The sequence below is a fragment of the Electrona antarctica genome, assembly GCF_951216825.1.
Source record: "Electrona antarctica genome assembly, chromosome: 1".
Lineage (NCBI taxonomy): Eukaryota > Metazoa > Chordata > Actinopteri > Myctophiformes > Myctophidae > Electrona > Electrona antarctica.
The window spans coordinates 9,068,605-9,085,703 of NC_136806.1; the positions used below are offsets into that span (position 1 = coordinate 9,068,605).

Genomic DNA, 17,099 nt, shown 5'->3' on the forward strand with positions numbered 1-17,099 from the left:
AGTGCCTCACGTTTAAGTGTTTAGTGGCAGCGGTGGCCGAACGGTTTGCGGAGCGGTCTTGATACTGGAAGGTCGCCAGTTCGTATCCCCGGACCGGCACGTTACAATTACCACCGCTGAAGTGCCCTTGAGCAAGGCATTGAACCACTACCATGAAATGTTCTATGAGCAGGGCCTGGCTGTAAACAAGTATCTGATGCTTAGTCCAGTTACCCTGGGTAAATATAGTAACTTTGCTTTGCTTTGCTTTGACAAGTGATATGGTAGCCTACTACAAAAAACTGAAAATCTGTTTTGTGCTCAAATGGACAGATACAAACTTTTCACTAACTTGGCTCTTAATTAATGCTATAAAAAACAAAACAATGCCGCTGTTTTGCAAGACGAGGGATGAGGAGAGAGAGAGAGAGAAAGAGAAATTGATAGAAAAAGAGATGCATGACCATTTATTGTATTTCATTAAGTAGTCTTCCATCATTGTATTGTTGAAAGAATAGCCTATGAGCATTTCACACATGACACTGGCCGCAGTTACATACAGGCTGATCATTCCGAATAAATACTTCCGAATGAAATACTTCGGAAGTAATGTTTTTTGCTGCGAGTTTACATGGGAAATGGTCATTCCGAATTACTGTTTACATGGACATGTGATATTGATTGCACTAGACTAGAGTTTTGGGAATGAGATTCAGGAAATGCATCCAAGCGATTGAGGAAAAACTGTAAACATTATAACACATGCCTTCCTTGTTAGCATTCCAAGTGCAGCCAATATTTCGTGCTTCAAATATACTTACATGTCAAATGAGTCCCCAATCATGACTGACAAGGCAACAAACCCTGGTAAAACTCAACATTAAAATTAATCTAACTCAGTTTATTGACAACTATATTGCTGAAAATGTTAAGTGAGCAACTCTGTTGTGCAACAAATTATAGATGAAGCCTTAGAGACTTGTTTATGAGTAGGAAACTATAAGGGAAGGTTAACACTTACTCCAGGTACTTGGTCCATGGGGGTGGGTCAGACATCGCCATGAAGAAACAGTTGGTCAGAATTGTGCACATTATGAACAGGCTGAACAATGTGAAAAGGTGTTAAGGAAAAGTTCAATTCAATAACCATAATCATGTCATTGATCTGCCGTTGAACCACAGCAGTCTCTGTATGCTTTGTGTTATGGATTTGTCTTCTAGAAACAAAGCAGAGTGTACAAAATAAATCACACCCGTGTGAAGTAAGTGTTGCAACTCTGTGTGGGGGTCCCCGGGGGGGGGGGGTCCAGACCCACAGGAACGCACCCAGGGTGCCGGCCCGATTCCGGCAAGCCGCCCCGCGTCCGAAACGGTTGAGAAATGACAGAGTTACCGTGTGGGGGTCCCTCTACTGTACTGTACTGTACTGTACTGTACTGTACTGGGCCTGGCACACCCAAAAAAATCACCATATATACAGTTAATATGTGCCTGTGTGTTTGTGTGTGTGTTAGGTTGCGCACAGGTGGTGAAAAACAGCCATGCTGTTTTCGTGCTCAGACGCACCCAGCCACCCACCCACACACATAGTCACTTAAGGAAGTGGTTGCACCACTTAAAAACAGCCAAGTGCATTCAATCAAGATGCCCAAATGGCTAATAAAGCAGGGCTTGACATTAACTTTTTGAGGCACTTGTTCTTCGGACAAGTACATTTCCCATTCACTTGTCGTCCGGACACAAAGCTCACTTGTCCGGAACACGAGCACACAAATACATGTTAAATCAACTAACTGTAAGTTGGTTTTGGTGAATACATGAATATTGAATATTAGATGAATATTCTCAGTTTACAAATTAATGTATTCCAAATACACAGCCATACAGTAGTAGCCTGGCTAATAAACCAGACTAATATCACACAACACTGTCGCGGTATATTAGTCTGGGCTGGCTCCACTTGGATTTCATTTCCCGGGGGGCGGGTTCAAACATTTTCTCTTTGACGCAATTGGTCAGAGCTACTGTCAGTCAAAAGTCTCAAGCATTGAACGTCACTGTACCAAAGCCCGCCCATATTGCATACCGTGTCCCGATTGGTCCGACCTGTTCTCGGTTGTAGGAAAGAGGCGTGCTACTGAGCCTCGCCAGACCGTAATCCGCTGGTAGGCAAAAAAAAATTGCCAACGGCTGATTCGGTCTGGTTTATTAACCAGGCTAATACAGTAGATCAGTCCTATCCATAATAATGTCAGTATATTGTTGGCTCAGAAAACATGAAACCAAGAGTCACTTCTCCCAATGGACAAGTCAAATTTTAATGCACTTGTCCGGAAATATGAATTAGTTTTCCCGGACAACAGCACATGCAAGCCTTAATGTCAAGCCCTGGCTAAAATATATCCTTATTTGCCAAAGGAATTACACAACTAAATGGATAATAGAAATTGATCAAACTACATAAGCTTAGATAAATATTCCATTAAGTATGATATCAGAACAATGACAATTGTAAAAGCCATTCACTCTAATAATGGTCCTCCAGTTGCAGAGGATCACAACAGTTTTATTTTTATATTTTGAGTGGTGCAACCACTCCTATAGACAGCTATAGTCAGCTATATCCGATTGGTTTAAATGGTCACATGACTCATTTAGACAAATCAGATTCCAATCTGGATGTGGCTCAGATCTGATTCAGGCTGGATTTGTCTGCCAGTGTAAATGGGGCCTAATAGACAGCCGTCAACATGCAGTGAAATCTCCTTTGCTCTTATGACAATTTGGAGATTAAATGAGGGTTATCAGGGGATTTGGTTTCTGATGCCACAGCGGAACATAACAAAGCTGTTTAAAAAACAGGACTACAGAAAAATCCAATGGAAAAGGTAAATAACAGAAATTGGCTTATGTGACTAAAGTAAGCAAGTATAGTGTATTAATGTGCGTTACTTTTGTTGTTGTGTAGTTTTCAATACATTTTTTGCATTGCTCAATTAACTTAAATTAAATCTATGCTTTACTGCACTATACTGAGCATACACAAAAATGTCAACTTCTAAATGAAAAGAAGGTGAACTTCCAACATACTATTCTCAGGATCACGACACATATTCTGCAGTGCATATTTGAAATACTATTATAATTTGAAAACAAAATAAGTCAGCATTATTCTTTTCAAGCTGTTTCACAGAAAACAGCATGGAGAAACTATTGCATTAGGGTGCAGTCACTCACACAGAGCTTTGAGTTTGCCTATGAGGGCGGATTCTGCCATAAATGCTTTTCAATGTTCCCATTAGCAGATTTCTGCAAAAGAAATGCTTCTTTCCCATTGAAAAGCATTGGCAGAATCCGCCCTCGTAGGTAGAATTAGACTTCGGTGTGACTGCACCCTTACACCTGATTTTGTAAATATATCCATCAACAAATAATTACTGTGGCAGAGGATGATATCTCATCCTAAAAATCAAGCTGGCTCACTTCCCTGTACAACTGATTACATCACTATTTTACAGTGGTGGTAAAAGTACTCTTTGTTTTACTTAAGTAAAAGTACCAATAGGCTACTGCAATTTAGAAGTACTTTGTTACAAGTAAAAGTACGGAATTGAAAATGTACTTGAGTAAAAGTACAAAAATATCGGCATCAAAATGTACTTACAGTACTAAAAGTAAAAGTACTCATTGTGAAGAATGTGCCCAAAATCTATTGAAAATAGCAGATCTACAAGATCACAATGCGTCGCAAAACGTGACGCATTGTGAACTTGTAGATCGGCTATTTTCAAATGGCCGAAATGTATAGGGTTGAAGTGGTTAATGTACGTTTTCTAATCAAAATTAAAATCTCCAAAGTAAGTAGTAAGTAAAGTTTTCAAATAATTGTAGTGAAGTAAAAGTACAAATTTTGGCTCCGAGATGTAGTGGAGTAGAAGTAAAAGTACTGGAAATTGGAAATACTCAAGTAAAGTACAAATACCTCAACATTTTACTTAAGTACAGTACTTAAGTAAAAGTACTTTCCACCACTGCTATGTTATGCTATAGCAGTAGGACCAGTCATTTCATCAATGCACAAGCAGTGGTGAGAAAAGTCACAACGTGTGTGCAGCAATAACCAACCAGAAAGGATATGAATGGACTAGAACCTTTATGGCGATCAATCTGATGACGTGAAACGGAGCAAATATATAAAGTGCGGACGTGGCACTGAATCGGAAGATGGCCTTCCCTTTGTTAAGTACTATAAACGTCTGCAGGGCACACAGAAAGAGAAGTCGTTAGTAAGACAATAAAGACATTACCTCTTATAACAATAATCATAATCATAATATTGTGTACTGTATAACAACTGAGATGCATACTGTACCATGCTGGGATGCGCAAGTAAGTATTACTTTGTTTATGGCACCTTTTTAAAATCACTAGAACCATAGCATCCATATCCTGGGGCCAAACATATGGCAAAAAATGATTATCTCGCTAGCTTGCAGATCAAGTATAGATAGAGCCCTGGGGGACTCCAGCCAATTAAGTGGTTTGTGTTTAAATGAAGGCCACAAAGGAAGGTCACACAGTGGTCTTTCACAATACACTTGTAATAACATTTGAGTGAAAAGTTTATAATTGAATGAAAGGCAGGGTCCGCACTGACACATGAAAGCACCTCTGAGCTCACCTCTTTCATTTATGACGGAAGCAGTGATATCAAAGCTTCAGCCTTGAGTCTCTACACACCGTCAACCATCTGTGTTGACTTTCAATGTAAGCAATGTTGTCTCCAAGAAAGCAGTGCACTGATGTCAACATAGTGACGACAGTGTGATGACGCCATAGCGCAGGGCCAGCTGAGATAATGGAGGCAACTCCAAAGCAGGCTGAACCTTTTGCCGAACAGATGTGGCATGTATTTAAATATTTATTTGTCTTTGGATAATCCTCCCAACCAGCAGTGCATCACATGCCAAAACAAAGAGGCTCTGAGAATTACTGCCACATCCATTTGTCTCTCTGTTCATAAGCACTGCATTAATGTGCGGAAACCTGATCTACCCATTCTGCAAATCAAAACTTTGCTGATCTCATTTCAGGTCCACTAATGCCTAATTTCTGCTTCTGCGCACAATATGTGTTGTGCAACATGTACATCGCACAACTCATCGTCTCCCATGACACTTTTTCCTTTTGCTAACTCAGAGCTAGGTAAAGCAGCTTTTTCTGTCAGTGCTCCATTTGATTGGAACGAACTCCAAAAATCCCTAAAAATCAGATCACTGCCTTCCCTAGGTCAATTCAGGGAAATGATTTCTAGCACTTTTACTCAACAATGTAACTGTTTTAATTGATTCTCATCTATCTATTATAGTTATTTTATTTTTACACTTTCTGTTTTACAATTCATATATTTGATATTGCTGTATTTAATGTATGTTGTTGATTTTTGTGTTTTGTATTTCGGCTACATTGAAAATGAGGGCCTGCCCCTCAATTGTACTCTGAGTTTAAATAAAGGTTATGATGATGATGATTTCACTGAAAAAGGATTTCCCCGTTGAAATAACTCACCTATCCTAAGGTTACCCTGTGTAATATCATTGGTTATCTCTGCCAAGTTGCCAACACGATCTGATTTAAAATTGGTTAAAGAAGATTATAAAGATTAAGGTTACAGCCAGGTACCGGTTAAAAGTACCCGACTCACCTGCACCATCACCAATGTGCACAGATAGACATGAGCATGTCCTTTATGCACATACTGCATATTCATAACCATGGTTGTGCCATAACATATTGTTGTAGGTAGACATACATGCAGTACACAAGCATGCATGATATGGACATATACACCAATATCTTCACCACTGCAACATCACCTCTCTCTCTCTCTCTCTCTCTCTCTCTCTCGCTCTCTCTGTGTACATACTGTACACACTCACCCTCTTGTTCTTGAAGTAAAAAGCATCAATGTCTTCCAGTGGGACCCCAACCAGTCCCGGGGGGATGTCACCATAGATTCTTGGGAGCTGCTTGCCAGCCTCCAGGTCCGCCCTGGGTTTAGAGTGCTCCACGTCACCCAGATCCTCCTGGTAATCCTTGGCGTTCTTGGCCTGCTCCTCCGCAATCCGCTGCTCAAGGGCAGCCAGGGATTCGCGAGTGAACCGCCGCAAGCCATCGGGACCCGTTGGTAACAACATGGCTGCCATCTTTTCATCCTGATTCTACTGTCCAAGTTTTTACCTACAGCTGTGGGTGCGAAGGAGTGTGTAATTGCAGAGAAAGAAAAAGAGAGGTTGAGCAGTGAAACTATCATCTAATATGTTGGTTGATATGTGATATCTGACATTTTGTTGTCAGATATGTAAAACGTAGCAAATTTGGAAACCAGCGTTTCCTGATTCAAGTCATGTGACCCACACATCCCACGCAACTTGATACAAGTAAATCCCCCCTGGAGATGAAGCTGGTATGTTGCAGGGATTTAGCCCCAATCTAATTGTTGATGCTGAAAGCCAAGCAGGGAGGCACTGGCTAGTATTATTATTGTCTTTGCTATGACTCGGCCAGGGATTGAACCCCCGTTAACCTCCCATTCTCAGGGTACAGCGGTCGGACACCCTAAAGAACATGAGCCAGTTGCACCACCTCACACTAAGGTGGTGCAACACTTATGCATTACTCTATGCCTATACAATGCATAGCCATTTAATCTATAACTAGGCTAAGTTTGAATTTATAGGGTGAGGTGGTGCAACTGGCTCCATGCCACTGAGCTGGTCTATGAGCCATGGTCTAAATATGTGCTTAAAGTACCACACACACACACACACACACACACACACACACACACACACACACACACACACACACACACACACACACACACACACACACACACACACACACACACACACACACACACACACACACACACACACACACACACACACACACACACACACACACACACACACACACACACACACACACACACACACGATAGCCAGGCCCTGGGCGGTTGCTACCGATGTGGAGGACCAGGGCACATCGTTGCTGTCGAGAGGAAACCACCTAACTCTATTTTTGACCCCATTTTTGTCTGTTGGTTTAAAAAAATCTTTTAACTCCATTTGACCCTCAAACTGTCTGCTAAAGCAGCTAACTCCACCACCTCTGATGAGGCGTTATTAAATGTATATTTTTAATTTCCTGAAAAATGAACATTTTGGAGTTAGGAGTTAGGTTTCTTCCCGACAGCAGAGACATGGTAGCCGTTTCCCCCTGAACACCGACTCAGTCGCATAAAACAGGCCAAACCCAAAGGTTAAAGGTTATAGCTGGACTCAGTCACATAAAGCAGGCCAAACCCAAAGGTTAAAGGTTATAGCTGGACTCAGTCACATAAAGCAGGCCAAACCCAAAGGTTAAAGGTTATAGCTGGACTCAGTCACATAAAGCAGGCCAAACCCAAAGGTTAAAGGTTATAGCTGGACTCAGTCACATAAAGCAGGCCAAACCCAAAGGTTAAAGGTTATAGCTGGACTCAGTCACATAAAACAGGCCAAACCCAAAGGTTATAGCTGGACTCAGTCGCATAAAGCAGGCCAAACCCAAAGGTTAAAGCAGGCCAAACCCAAAGGTTAAAGCAGGCCAAACCCAAAGGTTAAAGCAGGCCAAACCCAAAGGTTAAAGCTGGACTCAGTCGCATAAAACAGGCCAAACCCAAAGGTTATAGCTGGACTCAGTCGCATAAAGCAGGCCAAACCCAAAGGTTAAAGCAGGCCAAACCCAAAGGTTAAAGCAGGCCAAACCCAAAGGTTAAAGCAGGCCAAACCCAAAGGTTAAAGCTGGACTCAGTCGCATAAAACAGGCCAAACCCAAAGGTTATAGCTGGACTCAGTCGCATAAAACAGGCCAAACCCAAAGGTTATAGCTGGACTCAGTCGCATAAAACAGGCCAAACCCAAAGGTTAAAGCAGGCCAAACCCAAAGGTTAAAGCAGGCCAAACCCAAAGGTTAAAGCAGGCCAAACCCAAAGGTTAAAGCAGGCCAAACCCAAAGGTTAAAGCTGGACTCAGTCGCATAAAACAGGCCAAACCCAAAGGTTATAGCTGGACTCAGTCGCATAAAGCAGGCCAAACCCAAAGGTTAAAGCAGGCCAAACCCAAAGGTTAAAGCAGGCCAAACCCAAAGGTTAAAGCAGGCCAAACCCAAAGGTTAAAGCTGGACTCAGTCGCATAAAACAGGCCAAACCCAAAGGTTATAGCTGGACTCAGTCGCATAAAACAGGCCAAACCCAAAGGTTATAGCTGGACTCAGTCGCATAAAACAGGCCAAACCCAAAGGTTATAGCTGGACTCAGTCGCATAAAGCAGGCCAAACCCAAAGGTTAAAGCAGGCCAAACCCAAAGGTTAAAGCAGGCCAAACCCAAAGGTTAAAGCAGGCCAAACCCAAAGGTTAAAGCAGGCCAAACCCAAAGGTTAAAGCAGGCCAAACCCAAAGGTTATAGCTGGACTGCATGTGGAACGACACCCGGTTCCGGGCCCGTATCGCACGGGAGCTTTCCTCCAGTGTTGATTTCGTCGACTAAAACTAAGACGAAAAATGTTCGTCGACTACCTTTTTCCACTGACGGAAACTAAATGGAAACTAAATGAGATGAAGATATGATGATTAAAACTAACACTAAATATACTGACAATTTCATCAACAAATAAAAACTAGACTAAAATGTTCATTTTACAATTAGTTGCATGCTGAAAATAACGCCCCCAGCGCGTTGCGCTGCGGCGTGTTGTGGGCTTGTAGATCGGCTATTTTCATTACGATGGCATCAAGGCCCGCCAAAATACATTTTGTTCGACTAAATCAACTGTAGATTTAGTCGACTAAAATCTCATGATATTTAGTCGACTAAAACTAGACTAACACTAAAACATTCCAGGTGACTAAAATGTGACTAAAACTAAATGAAAACTATTCAAGAGACTGTGACTAAAACTAAAATAAAAAATGTGCTGCCAAAAACAACACCGCTTTTGCTCTCCCCGGTCCGTGAGGTGAATCCTGCCCAATGGCCACCATGACAAATCATATCTGACCGTAATGGGAGAGTGAATACAGGAATACAGGCTGGTGGATATCCAGGCCGAGTGCATCATTGCACTTTGCTGGAGTGACAGAGACTAGAGCCATGATAAGACATCCCGCCTCCATATGCGCTCGGTGACTAATTTAGCTCTTTAGCATCACCATCACATTAGACTTTTAGTGGGTAAAGAGAGGCCGCCTGGTAATCAGAGGGTTTGTCTCCTGGCCCAGATCTGTGTGTTGAAGTGTCCCTGAGCAAGGCACTTAAAACTCTTAACTGTCGTCGTCCCCCTCCCCAGCAGTGTTGGTTTTGACAGCAAATTCTGATTTTAGTTTTAGTCAGTCTCTTGAATAGTTTTCATTTAGTTTTAGTCACATTTTAGTCATCGGGAATGATTTAGTGTTAGTCTAGCTTTAGTCGACTAAATATCATAAGATTGTAGTCGACTAAATCTACAGTTGATCTAGTCGACTGAAATGTATTTTGGCAGGCCTTGATGCCGTCCTAATGACTGATTTTACACTTACACTGAAAATAGCCGATCTACAAGCTCACAACGCGTCGCATATTTAGTCATAGTATTAGTCATCATGGCTTAGTTTTATGTCGTTTTTGTCAGTGAACAAAAGGTAGTCGGCAACATTTTTCATCATTGTCCAGGGGTTCTCAACCTGTGGGTCGCGACCCCTCGGGGGGTCGCCAAATTATTTTAGGGGGTCCCCAAATTATTACAAAAAAAAAACGATTTTTCAAAAATAGCAGACCTACAAGCTCGTAGCGCGCCACTCGGTGGCGCGCTATGAGCTTGTAGATCTGCTATTTTTCAATAGCTAAATTATAACAATGCTTAAAACACCAAAAGGGGTTCCCGCCCAAAATGGTTTAAGGTTATTGTAGCAGTCAATTTATATTGGGGGTCGGGAGGGGGCGGGGCGGGGGTCCCGAGACATTGCCAAAGCATTTCCGGGGGTCCCCGGCCAAAAACGTTGAGAACCCCTGTATTAGTCGACGAAATCAACACTGGCCCACACAGTAGGAGGCCGAGGGGCTCCTCACCCTCAGCCAGTCAACTCCCCACCACGGGTAGATTAACCAGTCAACTCCCCACCACGGGTAGATTCATGCGTTTGTAGCTTTATCTGGTGCCATTTGTGTTATTTATTCGAATCGAGTGACATCATGTAATGGTTGTTGCAATGACCCCTCTCCCATTTCACCTTAATGTACAGTTGGAGCCAAACCTGTGGTCAAGTGGGAGAGGTTGTTCCACACGTTATAAACCTGTGGTCAAGTGGGAGAGGTTGTTCCACACGTTATAAACCTGTGGTCAAGTGGGAGAGGTTGTTCCACACGTTATAAACCTGTGGTCAAGCGGTGTACAGGGCACAGGTAGATACCTGGTCGAGGTCGCGTGCACTGACCATATATGGAGCTTGTCTTGAGTTACAGGGTTTGATGAGGTCAGACCAACATATGGAATGTCAGAACAGGTCAGCTCCATATATGGAGATCTAAGGGTGGCAGCAGGGGCAGTGTCTTAGGTGTACAGGGTTTGATGAGACGGGCCTTACCTTTCGGGCCTGTTCAGAACTCTAGTTTTCACCGGCTGCCGGGCGCGGCTGCACTAATAACTTTGGGGCGGGCCGGGCCCGTCTAGAGTTTAAATGGACAGTCAAAAGGGAGACATCGAAGAGGAAGGATGGATGGGGAAGGATAAACATATGGAATGTCAGAACAGGTTCCTGACATATATCCATATACTAATATTGATGACATCAGGGATCTCCATGTATGGGCTTAATTGCGACAGCAGGTCGCATTTACTATATACACTATATGCTACTATATTACTATATACTATGGGATCTCCATCCCTGATGATGTCATGTGATGTCACGAGACCTGGGCACCATATGGGGGCTTTCCCCTTGTATGGGGATTTTGATTGATACGCTGACAGGACTGCACGATTCCATATAGTTAACTGTGACCTTCGGTAGCAATAATAACTAAATCACATTCGTGATCATTATGAGGATGACGTATGAATGTATGATGAGAACGTCATCAGGCATCAGCCAATCAAATCATCACATTCTGTGCTATACAAACATATTCCGTGCTTAAACGGACGTACACACAAAGCTGTGCATATAGGAGCGGCTGCACCACTCAATAATAAAGTGTTCATAAAGGAAGTCTCAAATCCACCAGTCATTACAATAGGCTTTGTTTAGACTTTAGAGATTTAAATATTAGAATGAAATGTTTGTTTGATTGATTGATTGATTTATTGATTGAAGTATTTATTAACAGTTTGCAGAATTACAGTAGCCTACATTTCAAGCACAACTCAATACAAAAACTGTTAACTGTGAGTGGATGACACCATAATAAAGCATTACACTTGTTTACAAGATGGGTCCACCGTTTTCAATTCATCATAACATTTAGAGCTGTACAAATATATTAATATTAATATATTAAAGTCTAACTCATGTTGCTATGATTAGGTGATGTAATGGTGATGTAAAACAAACGGTGACAAAATAAACATTAAATTCCCTTCATTTTCAATGGCATTTTTAAAATAAACATTGAACTAAAAACAAACATTAAACATGTATATAGGAGGGGCTAGCACCCCTCAAAAATTTAGAATATATAGGCATATATATATATATATATATATATATATATATACAAAAAAAACTTTTAAAACCTTTTATGGGTTTTGTCGGAGTTGTTTTAAACCTTTTAAATAACATTTTACATGGGGTTTGCACTGTTATTTATGTTTGTATTGTGTATTGTGGAGCACCCCCAACCTAAGTTTTTCACAATGCATGTACTTGTACATCTGTGTGACAATAAACATCTTGAATATAATATAGGATAGGACTTACATGTGAAACTCCGAGATTTAAAGCACAGCTTCCAGAGTTTTGTTCTTCGGCATTTAGACAAATATTCCGTGCAAAATCCATGACTTCTTTTCAGGCGGAAAAAAAATCCAATTTATAATCGACTCCAATCAAAATAGTTGGGGGGAAAAAGGACAGTGTTCTTGTGGAGAGAAATCCACAAATGTGTTGTTATCACTTGAGTAAGAGTTGACCGTCAGTGACGTCCGTCCAAATTAATTAAATTCCCGTTGCCTTTATTTTAGACAGTCCACAGTTACGCCACAGGTGTGATGATGGCAACTTAATTGTCATCTAAAAAAAATCCGAATCCATCCCATTACCATTCGCCTCGAATCGATCCTTGTTCGGGTTCCATCCATGGATCCATGGAAGAGAAAGGTTCTCCAAGGCAGCCTCGCACCGTCCGGATAAACAGGCTGGCGCGCAGTTGCGCAGCAGGGGACCAAATGTGGTGCCAAATGTGCCCTTGAGGGGTCTTTCCCTTGAGCATCACCGAGGCTCGGGGGAGGGAGGGAGGGAGGGAGGCAGGCAGGGAGGGTGCACGATTAGGCTATACATGTAACATCACATGATGGATGCACGGATTACATTTCACTTTGAACTTTGATCAGGAGATTGAAAGCGGCTCACTCACTATAGACCCGTGGTTTTAAACCAGGGGTCCGGGGACCATGCGCCATTTAGGAGGGGGTAAGGGGGTTCCCCTGTCCCCAGCTAAATGATGGAGAGTTGGTAACCAAATGGACCCTTACTACTAGATCTTTAACTCTTGTCTTGAGTGTGTAAATTTAAACCATTTGGTTTCATTTTACGATCTCAAGAGTTATATTATTGTTAATGTGCATTTAGGCTATACTTAATTTATAAGAAGTCTAAACAATTCTTAGAGAATGTAGAATCATTGTTATTGTGATCAACTTTTTGCCTGTTTTCTCTCCATCAGTAGGCCCTACAGCATGGAATTGTGGACCAAATCTTATCCAACGACAGTTTGGTAGTTTTGGGTCTGACTCTGAGAGGCTAAATGTCATGGTGGTCCGTGGCTCAAAATAAATGCCGAATAAATAATGGACATTTTAAGCCCCTCCTACACACTGTTGTGCCATTTGATAAACTGTTAATAAAGTATTCAATCAATTGACAGCCCTGTTTTGTCTCTGTGTTCCCGTCATGCCCTGCTGTGTACACACCCACTTCCCTGTGTGTACAATCTATGTTCAGAGTAAACAGTGAAGCTACAGTGCCATTATCTGTTCTCCCGTCTCCTTATCATTCTATATAAGTATACAACAAACTGGCGACGAAAATACTACACGGGGCTTCGCTGATTACACACAGCCTAGTTGGAACTTGGAAGTTAACTGCGGCAGCCTGTAAAATAATAAAATAATATAGGACGTCAAATCACAACCCGAACCGCTTGGGTGTTGCTCCCTCTACTGGTGGTAAGTGGTAAATAATACTCTCCTCGTTTTGAGTGATTTGATTGATTGATTGACAATGTCATTAACAGTAGGCCTCAGTATGTAGAATGGGTTGGGTATACAAGCCAATATGAAATCTGCTACAGTGGATAAAAACAGAAAAAGCACTAAGAAGACTTGTTACAGGGTCCTCCATTTTCAATTCATCAGTCCATGGGTGGTGTGTGGTGGTGGTGCGGGGGGCACCAGTGGTCCTTGAGGGGGTTCCAGGTGACCCCAGCTAAATGATGGAGAGTTGATAACCAAGTGGACCCTTATTATTAGATATTTAAACCAAGCCAAATTAACCCTTACCAACGGGTCCATTTGGTTCCATTTGTACACTCAGAGTTAAATTAACTTTGATTTTACAATATAAATTGGGGTCCCAGAGATAGATTCAGGTCAAACTGGAGGTCCTTGAAATGAAAATGGTTGAAAATCACTGCTCTTATGGGGGGGGGGGGGGGGGTCCTTGGCATATCTTTTCAAATGGGGGGTCCGCGGGCTAATGAGTGTCAATTTGGGGGTCCTTGACATGAAAAAGTTTGGGAACCACTGTTCTAGACTAGAGTAGATGTCATACGCTCTAAAAATCGAGCAACCAGCAGATGGCGACAGAGTAACATGCTTATTTCCAGACGTGCTTTGTTGACAAAGCAAGTCATGTTTGTTTAGTAATCCCATCCCCACTAGTAGCACTTGATACAGTAGCGATCAGCTTTACACAACAAGTGACACAACAACAACAACACAGTGATGTTGTTGGCTCACTGCCGGAAGGCTCTCTAATCCACACACAAGATTTATTTTTGGTAATGCAATCCTTGACCTTAAGTGACACTCAACTCCGGTTTCCAGGTAGACTTATAGTTTGGTGCATTATGTTACGTAACAATTAGTTGTAGCCATGGTGGCCCATACTCATATACTATTACTTACATAGTCTACTGCACAAAGTCATGATGATGTTCTCTCGCCTCTCTTGTTTCACCACCAGCAGCAATGAATGAATGAAGGGAACAGAACGGCTCCTTCCGTTGCAATGCCTCACATGGATCCGCATCATGTGATAGCCAGGCAGGCCTAACTGTTGGACCTTTGATTGATTGATTGATTGAAAATTGTATTAACAGTTTGCAGAATTACAGTACATTTCAAGCACAAACTCAATACAAAGGCTGTTAACTGTGAGTGGACGACCCAATTAAGCATTACACTTGTTTACAACAGGGTCCACCATGTTCAATTCATCAAAACATTTAGAGACGTACAAATAGACACTTCTATATAGACAAAGAACAGTACAGGAATTCATCATAATGGAGGTAAAAAGGGAAAAGAAACATATACAGTGAGGGGAAAAAAGGGGGGGGGCGGTGGGGGGGGATTCAGATTTTACGGGGGCCAGTTTCGAATTGCAGCCATCCGTAGGTGCCCTTTGAGAGCGGTTTTATCAGATCTCGCCGCAAAGCGGGTGCCTATGGGCTATAGTTCCAAACATTGCTCCTATGGCTGGAACTATCCCATTGAGATATAATGAGCACTTCCGCATTCCATTGTTACAATGGGAGTCAACACTAGTGTCGCCACTCTCTTACTAGATTAGGGCGGCTACTCAGTCTGAATTCACTTTGCAGGTTGAACTGTTTGCAGGTACGCTACAGCAACGACGTAGAGTCTGTGGGGGCCGGGGGGCCAGGGCCCCCATGAGGAATTGGACCAGGGATCTCGGCCCCCATGAGGAATTGGATCTGAATATATATTCGCCTCGGTTCGTCCCGTTTATCAGGTCGCGCCCGTTCGCGCAATTCTCGCTTGCATTGACTTTGTATGTAATCGCGCTGTTCTAACCATCCAAGTCTGACACCTTAACACGTCTGTTTTCCTGTCTGTCCGGGGCGGGGGGTGGTCAGGCTCCTACTTGATCTAGCCCCCCGAACCCCCCTGCCCACTTCGACAGGCTGGAATGGCTTAGGGTCGACGACAGAGTACAGCATCTTGCAATGGGTCTGGTCCACAAGATTCGATACACCACCAAGATACCCATGTACCTGTCTAGATACTTCCTTAATGTTAACGAAGTCCACACCCACAACACCAGAGGGAGTGCAACGAACCATGTACAACCCAGATTCGGCACAAACAAGGGACTAAATTATTTTCGCTCCTATGCCACCAAAATGTGGAACGCCCTACCAACTGTCATTAAGACATGCGAATCCCTTGACTCCTTCAAAACCGCTCTCAAAGGGCACCTACGGATGGCTGCAATTCGAAACTGGCCCTCGTAAAATCTGAATCAACCCCGCCCCCCCCCCCCTTCTTTCCCCTCACTGTATATATTTCTTTTCCCTTTTTACCTCCTTTATGATGAATTCCTGTTCTGTCTATAGAAGTGTCTATTTGTACGTCTCTAAATGTTTTGATGATTTGAACATGGTGGACCCTATTGGAAACAAATGTAATGCTTAATTGGGTCGTCCACTCACAGTTAACAGCCTTTGTATTGAGTTTGTGCTTGAAATGTACTGTAATTCTGCAAACTGTTAATAAATTCTTCAATCAATCAATCAATCAATGTGTCTAGTTGAGAGTGGAGGGGGCCTCTTTTGTTTGAGTGTGATGGGCCGTTACTACAACAAGAACAACAACAGATCAACTGTAGGAATGTAACCATTTATTTGAGAGAAATAATATATACAGATGCCACTTTAAAAAATTGTTGAACAAAAAAAATATATACAACGCTTCTTCAATACTAGAAGAAAAAAAGTTGAACAAAAATATATATACACAACGCTACTTCAATACTAGCAGCAAAAAAAAGTATGTAAGTGGGAAGCAACAAGGACTTTAGTGCCACCTGCTGAAATAAATGTAATACAATTTTATGATGTGAACGTAACACAATGTCTAATATAAAATGTCTAATATGCATAATGTGCATGGGAATAATAAATAAAATTGGAAATGCTTCTTTTGCAAGTAGTCAAACATTTCCAGCAGCAGACACAGATTCAGTCTCTTAACAGACATAAGTGACAGTACCATGCAGTGCAACAGCAGTGGAGTGTAATCTATGCATTGAGTCTGTTGTGCGTTCTTGCAAAAGAAGCATTTCCAATTTTATTTCACACACAAAAAAAAAAACACCACCTCAAGATCCCACACTATTTGTGGACTTGCTACAAGGTGGTTTGGTGGGACTCAATCTGAGAACCCATCATGAAAAAAATAAATAAAAACAGCGTCCTCTTTTCCGTTGAATTCAACCGTCTGTCTCGAGAGAGACTAGGTGGGACTTGGCTTGGTGGTGATGAAGGGATGGTTCAACACCTGCTCAGGTGTTATCCTCTCCTCTGGATCCAGGTGAAGCATCCGTTTCAACAGGTCCATGAAGACGTCACAAGACGTTTTGTCGGCATCGTCGAAGTCGAACACCTCTTCCAGTGAGATCTCATCATCCTCATCCTCGTCTTCGTAATACTTGTCTTCGTAATACTCCTCTGGTTTCTATATCAAAACAAAACAAAAGTTAGTTTCAGTGATTTGAATTAATATGAGCAAGGATACTTGAATATAAGAGAGGAAGTTATTACACCAAGTGTGTGTGTGTTTGTGAGGGGGGGGATACC

General features: G+C 42.2%; 1 protein-coding gene across 1 annotated transcript in view; it reads right to left on the bottom strand.

Moving 5' to 3' along the window:
• Nucleotides 1–14,526, bottom strand: part of LOC306929492 (sodium channel protein type 4 subunit alpha-like) — a 69,191-nt gene extending 54,665 nt beyond the window's left edge. The window contains exons 1-4 of the mRNA XM_079510039.1: nucleotides 14,404–14,526; nucleotides 5,919–6,225; nucleotides 4,105–4,235; nucleotides 1,001–1,081 (exon numbers count right to left, since the gene is read on the bottom strand). Of these exons, the coding sequence (XP_079366165.1) occupies nucleotides 1,001–1,081; nucleotides 4,105–4,235; nucleotides 5,919–6,185 (479 nt within the window). The 5' untranslated portion in view covers nucleotides 6,186–6,225; nucleotides 14,404–14,526. The remainder of the gene's footprint in view (nucleotides 1–1,000; nucleotides 1,082–4,104; nucleotides 4,236–5,918; nucleotides 6,226–14,403) is intronic.
• Nucleotides 14,527–17,099: the final 2,573 nt, after the last annotated feature.